This window comes from Bradysia coprophila, unplaced genomic scaffold (assembly GCF_014529535.1).
Source record: "Bradysia coprophila strain Holo2 unplaced genomic scaffold, BU_Bcop_v1 contig_24, whole genome shotgun sequence".
In the NCBI taxonomy this organism is placed as follows: domain Eukaryota; kingdom Metazoa; phylum Arthropoda; class Insecta; order Diptera; family Sciaridae; genus Bradysia; species Bradysia coprophila.
This window is the reverse complement of record NW_023503501.1, coordinates 7167349-7174744: the sequence shown is the minus strand read 5'-3', so window position 1 is coordinate 7174744 and position 7396 is coordinate 7167349. Positions and strand designations below refer to the sequence as shown.

At 35.8% G+C, this 7396-nt stretch overlaps 1 protein-coding gene across 9 annotated transcripts in view; it reads right to left on the bottom strand.

The window, feature by feature from the left end:
- Nucleotides 1-3537: 3537 nt before the first annotated feature.
- Nucleotides 3538-7396, bottom strand: part of LOC119077665 (neprilysin-2) — a 31828-nt gene continuing 27969 nt past the window's right edge. For 7 of the 9 annotated variants that reach the window (XM_037184894.1, XM_037184898.1, XM_037184897.1 and 4 more), the window contains 5 exons: nt 5262-5671; nt 5081-5199; nt 4883-5014; nt 4664-4817; nt 3781-4604 (listed from right to left, as the gene is read on the bottom strand). In XM_037184894.1, coding sequence (XP_037040789.1) covers nt 4420-4604; nt 4664-4817; nt 4883-5014; nt 5081-5199; nt 5262-5671 — 1000 coding nt within the window. In that variant the 3' untranslated portion in view covers nt 3781-4419. Of the gene's footprint in view, nt 4605-4663; nt 4818-4882; nt 5015-5080; nt 5200-5261; nt 5672-7396 lie in introns of all 9 variants that reach the window. The other 2 variants (XM_037184895.1, XM_037184902.1) reach the window with 2 other exon arrangements.

Below are 7396 nucleotides of genomic sequence, written 5' to 3'. Positions count from 1 at the left end.
ATGTGACATCCGAAAAGAGAAGCGTAACATGTAAAGTTTTGGAATCTGTTATTGACAGCAACGACAACAAAAAAAGCAATGAATTCTGGCAGTCTTTTATAGTATAAAGAAAGTTAAAATGAATGAAGTAAAAGATTTTGTTTTAATCTGTCGTCGTAAGAAACTTTAATTAAAAGAAGTAACAGATTGTATGGTAACACACGTTAAGACGTTAAGTCTGTGGAATGGGAAGCTTTTTTTTGTGTTACACGATTGAGCGTGAAAGCCCGAATACCACACATTTTGTATTTTATTTTCGTTTCGCTGTTTCGTATGACATCGTGTTTGCTACCGTGATCTAGTCTATTAAAGTCTATTGTTAACTATACGTGTAGCCCTTTCTTGTTGTCTTCACGCTCTGTTCCAGTACTACCGTCTGCCGGTGTTTGCAAAAATGGTACCAGCACTTATGGTTAACATTAAAAGGAACTTGGTTAGGTGTACATACAACCGATTGTGGTATCTGAAATCCTGAAATCCAGATACTCAAATGCTGGTGCGATGATGCGAAGAGTGCAAGATAGTTGAAGATTTTAGAAATTGCCCGTTACATCTGATGTAGACAGTAATGACAATAATAAGCAATGATCTTCATTTAACATGGTCTTATGTAGTAAAATGGACATTCAAACCAATGAAGTAATAGATTTTACGTGTTACGGCATGTTTCATTTACATTGCCTAATCACGTAAAGCATTGTACTTACTAGGTTCCAAGTTGTGTATTTGACAAGTGGGGAAGACCCCACTTATCAAATACACAACTTGGAACCTCGGAAGTAATATACTATTACGTATACAAGGAAAGTAACAGATTTAATCGTTAATATGGCGATGCGTTTATCGTTTCATTGTATTTCGATTGTTTTACCTGTAAAGTTTTTTGACTTGCAGTAGAACTAGGTTGGTTTCATAGGGTTTAACTTTCGTCGCTATATACTAAGACTGATAGAAATTTGTTCAGACATTTCCCATGGATCAAGACTCTACTCAAGAACTGCTTGTTTGCAAGTGGAAAGCACTGTTCCACGTTAGGATTTTTAACGGAAAATTATTCCAGTACTTCAGATTCCGCTTGAATGGTTACTAAATTGTCCACGATATCAAAGCTTTCCTTAAGATCATTACTCATTCCTCATATTGTATAAACACCAGCCCAACAAACAATTTCCGTAAATTTGTGTCATCCCATTGTTGTGTCAGATATCAGTCACACCATACCTGGCATATACTAATTTTTATAAAGTCATCATATCCATCACTTGTAGCTTCCAGAATCGAGTCAATATAATTAATCATGAAAATTCACTGGAAGGCTTAGGTCGAGTACTCTATGGGCTGATATTAGGCTTAAAAAAAATTGGAAAACATTTTTTCTCTTCATTCTACAGTTAACAACGAACAAACAATCAAAATTAAATTACGAAGAAAAAACACAAAAACAAAATCAAAGAAAATCACCAAACGAAATACACTTCCTCCATTGGGGTGCTTTTCGGGATGCTGTAGATAATGCTCATTGCGTTCCAATGTTGGATGGCTAGTGAAGTCCTCTGAAACAGGTAAGTCCTAGACTTCGATTCACCAGTTATTCGAACAATCATGTTCAATAAATCCACTGATTCTTTCGCCCAAGGACCCAGTGTTTCTACCGCAAATGCGACGAAACGGTAGCTTCTGCAGGTGCGGAAAACGTCGTTGTTCGTTAACGTTCCAATGCTTGGGCTCGGTACAACATTAAGCCATGCAAAACAATTAAACTCAGCAAAGAAAAATTGCAGAAATTGCTTCTGCCAGTTTCCACTGTAATGTGAATTTAGCACAGTGCCAGATTCACTATCTGAAGAGTAATTTGGCACCATGCAACTTTGGAAATTGGCACACGGTAGCCATAATAGAAAAATAAATAAAAGTGAATGGTGTTCTAATCATAGTTAGCCGTCTGTCACTATTAGTCAACATTATTTACTTATAAAGGGAAGGCTTGGCAAAAATTAGGGAATTGTGATGTTTCGATTCGAGGAACAACGTTTAGCTGCTCGACGAAGATTGCTCAATAGGGTCGGAAAACGACAATTCCTCCAAGACATCGCAACTTTTATGCAAGATTTCGTAAAAGGACGAATTTTCTAGTTTGGAGACAAATTATTGAATTTATCTCGATGCCTTCAAAGCCATAGCTTTTTTGCGTCATTTTGTAAAAAGACAAATTTATTAGTTTTGACTGCGAAAACTCGTAAAATGACAAATTTATTGACTCACAGACTCAATCATAACTTCCAGATTAAAATGAGTTAGCACAAAACTGGCACACAAGCTTCGTTGTGTGTGCCAAATTCTCAATAACCTAGGAAAAAAGGTAATCTGGCACATGTGCTAGATTCCACTTCATGTACGGAATTTGGCACCCCCTTCACGTGTGCCAAATTCTCGGATCCCAAAAGCATGCATAACAATGGTTGAATGTAGTACCTTCTGAAAAACACTGCTTTGGTAATAATGTGATTTTTTTTAGAAAACATTATCCCAGGGAGATGCGGTAAAATATGCAATTTTGTTTGCTTTTTCGCCAATAGCTACTCTTGTATGAACAGACCTGATTTTCTTAAAAATTAAATATTTTGTTTCGTCAATAGCTTTCATTTGACATTGCTTTCTGGCCAATAGTTACTACTACAGATAGTCTCTAGCCACCATTGGTTGCTTGTAGCAGATCTTCAAAGGTCGATAAATGGATGTTCTTTACACTCATTTTACGGCCGTTAGATATGTGCGATTGGGATGTGAGTGAGTTCGTTGGAAAGCTTAGATCAAGTACTTTCATGCCTAGTTTGATAAACATCTACTAATACAGGCTGGTTCAAATGAAACTCTCCGATTGTTTTTATGTGAATATTTCGCCGACAGCGACAGAAAAAATTATAAAATGGAAAGGAGTTAAAATCTATGGCAGGTGTGTGTCGGTAGTGATGACTGCGAACGTGAAACTAACATGACCTCTGTGACGTACGTCACCTAAGCTTTTTATTGATGCCTCATATACCGCGTTTGTGATCGTATTCGCGATCGAAAATTTACTAGTAGCGAGTTTGCAAACACTTTGAAAGTAAAAATGTCATATGTGCACGATCTGCCGCTTTTATGTGATGCATCAATGGAGGTCAATGGAGGAAAGGTTTTCACGAAACAGTAGCTATTCGCGAGAAAGCAAACAAAACTGGTAATGGTATTAGTTTTTCAATCAGATCGACATGTGCCGAGCGATACGACTTTGAAAACGGGATGTGATTTGTATGGAAGTAAAACACTTTTTCCAAAACCTTATCGCTCGGCAGATATTGATCTGATTAAAAAACTGATAGCATTAATAGCACCATTCCAAATTTCAACTTTGACTCAGTTTGGAAGATTCCTGGAAAGTTTCAGATATCACATCATCTGAATTCTCCTATCGTTGTGTTCACTTGAAGAAGAATAATTTCCCGAAACATTTGTCCATTTTCAACAAATTTTTCTTTTATTTATATTTTTCTTTTAACACATTTAAATACAAAATATTCTACGAAAAACATTTGTTTAGATTCTTGTTGAATGTAATAAATATATTAATTGAATTGACTATAATATAATTGTTTTGCATCTAATATCTTCATAAAAGTTCTAATTAAATCGGTTATGAAATTTTACGTGTTTAAAAATTACAAAGACATCAACAATTTGCTCTAGGTTCATTTTTTGTTTTTTTATTTTAAAAGTACAGAAAACGGTGATTGGATTGGAACGGTGGTCGCCACATTACTACAAACTGTTTTAAAATGTTTCAGTAAATTTAAAAATAAAAAATAAAAATAAATTAAAAATTAAAAACAATGAAAATTAAGTACTTAAAATGCACTCCTTTCATTGAAGTCATTGAGATTTTTATGTTTTGTTAATTAACTTTAATTACATCGACCTATCCGGTTTTTAAATTTAAGTATTCTGTTTTGAGTCAAAGGTATAAGCAGACGCAGAACCTAATCTCTGAATCAATGAATTCACTAAAACCATCGTCTAATTCGAGATATTTTAGAAATGTTTTCGTCAGATATTAGGTCCTGCATACCAGAGACGTGATTCAATCAAAGATTACGTACCAAAGACAGTGCGATTGCATTTTTTTTTAAATGTGATTTTGCATCTCCAAAACTCCCTAAACTCCCTTCCACATCTCTCACTTTCAATTCCAAAAATCTTTTCCGTAAATTTTAATAATTTTCCTGATATTTCATCTGCTGATTCATCGTTCAAAAATCGTAAAGCTCAAATGAGAGAGAAAAAAAAATCTTTTCAAATTTTGTGTAACATAAAATGGTATCAGCTCTACGTCAGGTGGAAAAACTACCAAACTTCGCATTTTTTCACCGGATTCATCATGGATCCTTCGGGACAATTGAAATCGGATGCAAAGTCACGCATATTACTGAGTGGTCCGAGTACACGGAATTGGGCCGGTGAATGTACGCCGGTTGTGATGCGCATTTTCATCGATTCGGTTCGATAGACGGAACACCATGTCTGGGCGGCTAAAATCAAAAAATTAACAAAAATCGTTGACGATTCTTTTATTTGAGTTAATTCTTACCGGAAATCCAGAACAGCTGTTGTGGTGAAAAGTCTAGGCCGGGCAATCGAGGTTCTGGTCCGTTCTTTTCTACCCAACGTTTGTAGGCGATGTAGGACTCTTTGATGCCTCCATTATCAGCAATATTTTCACCTTGGGTATTGATTCCATTCAGCTGTAGAAGAGAGGGCAAGATGTTAGGAGATTTTTTTTCATAAATTCATTTTCGATTGATATTACGTTCAAGCCGGTTGTCGGTTCTGTATAGTTTCCATATTGATCAATAATGCAACTGGCACGTGATAAGTATGCTGTTTTCGTTTCTTCTTCCCACCAGTCAACTAAATTGCCATCCGAGTCGAATTGACGGCCCTAAATTTATAGAACAGTCCAATTCAAAAATGACGAACTTGAAGCCAAAGATCCACAAATTCATACCTGATCATCAAAACCGTGTGTAATTTCGTGACCGATCACAAATCCAATAGCTCCGTAGTTCATGTATCTGGGTCTGTCAGCCGAGAAAAATTGTCCTTGTAAGATGCCAGCTGGGAACTCTGAAAATGATCGCTCGATCAAAAAATCATCCACGAAACCGTCGATCTTCGCAAAGACTCACGAATACTATTTTCAATCGATGAATAGAATGCATTCACAATAGCTGGTCTTGAATGGGTGACCCAATCGGTTTTGTTGACTGGTTTTCGCAATTTATTAAATGCATAATCGGTTCCGAACACATTCATTCGCAGTACTGACTCCAAGTATGTATCGGGATTGATTTCCAGTCCTTCATAGTATTCCTCCAATTTCTTATCGTCCATTATTTCATCGGGATAACCGATATGTGTGGTCATCGCTTTGGCTTTGGTCAATGCAGCCGCTCTGGTGGTTGCGTCCATCCATGGCACTGTTGTTAGGATTCGTTCGAATTCGGCACGAATGCCGTTTACCATTTCTAATGCTGTGCGTTTAGCATTTTGTTGGAAATGCTTTCGTACGTACAAAGCACCAACGGATATTGGTAAACTGGGGATGTCGAAGAGAAAGAAAAGTGTGCGATTAGTTGATTGTTTTGTGGTCAAATTGGATATCCAAATACAGATGAAAAACAAATGGAGTGCTCGAAACTGTTGGACAAGCTGATTTTTAGCTCACAAAATACGATTTTCGTTTTGACGACTTCAGTCAGGCGGATACAATTCTGAACCGATCACATGGTAAATGAATGGCTCACTGGATGGAAGTATCGTATATCGTTAGATCGGAACAGAAAGTTTGCAATACGAAACGTTTTCCTGCAAGTTCAGATCAGTTAAGGTAGTTTTAGGAAAACACCTGATCTCGACGTCACCAATAGTGTTCATCAATCTTCATATCAATTTTTTTTGTCAGTTTCTGGTAAAAGCGACATGTTTCGACCAAATTGAGAAACATTACCAAGACGTTAAGGCTGGTAAAAAATCGTACTTTGTGAGTGCAAAAATGGAATTAATTTGACTAAAAATGTGTCATGAATGATACATTTATAAAAACAAAGCGACAATTATTAACGACATTGCCATCATAAGGAACACAGGAACATTGAACTTATCGCAAACATTTGCTATTGTATTAAGGTAAAATCAAAGCTGATATTCGAATTTTCATAAGTAAAACCAGACATTTGTTATGTACATAGACAATGGCTAAAGAGGCAAATTATCAGTAAAGCACGAAATCATGTTCATCAAAGCTTGAACGGGTTGAAAGAAACTCCATTTTTTAAGTTATAATGAAGCTGTAATTATAGTGTAATCAACAAAGTGATCAATTTGATTAAAAGTTTACAAAAATCTCGTCGAATCAACTGATTTGTTGGAAGCACGGCAGAGTTAAGGTAACCAGGCAGGAGCGCTACTTTGACTAAGGACCTGAATAATCTAGTAGCCCTACATTTTTTGCGAATAAAATTTTTCAATTTATGTCAGTGTTCATTTGAGTTCATTTTCATCCAGTGTATTAGGTCCCTTATTTGACGTTTCGAAAATGAACCGCTCCTGCCTGGTTTATTTTACTCTGCCGTGGTTGGAAGAAAACGAACAAGTTAATTGTTTTGTTTGTAAAGGTTTTTGGAGCTTTATAATTCAAATAAAAATTCAAATTTATCTATTGAAATTCAATTAGCTTTAAAGCTTGCGAAATCTAGTTAACTTTAGTTAACTTACTAACTTCCGTAATTTGCATAAGAAACTTAACGACGAATTTAAACACAAGAATTTATTTTGTTAAAATTTGTCACCAAGTTTATGTAAATTACGGTGACAATATTTTCGAATACAATTTTGCGTACACAAGGGGATAAACGTCTGAAATTCGCCATTTTTAGGGTGCTTGCTTTGTAAATGGCTTTTAAGCTTTTTTCGCAATTCAGTGGAGATAAGTAAAACTTTGAGAAAAACGTTGTATGCAACTCGATGATAATAGTATCTTGTGCACCAAGGTATTTTCTTGATTTTTTCATCTCTAGCGCAAATTATCCTTTTGAGCGTAGCGAGATATTTAGATTTTGAGGCGGAAATGTCGTATTACAAATCTCGATGGCAGAAATGTCAAGTGACAATCTACCCAATTAGTGCCTCAAAAAATAATTTATGCAATTCAGTGATGATATTTGTAACTTACTCCTTGTGTGTACAATATCATATGAACGTGTTACTGAAGTCAAACTAAGATTATCTTCGATATTTATTCGATTTTCTTCATTGCATAAAA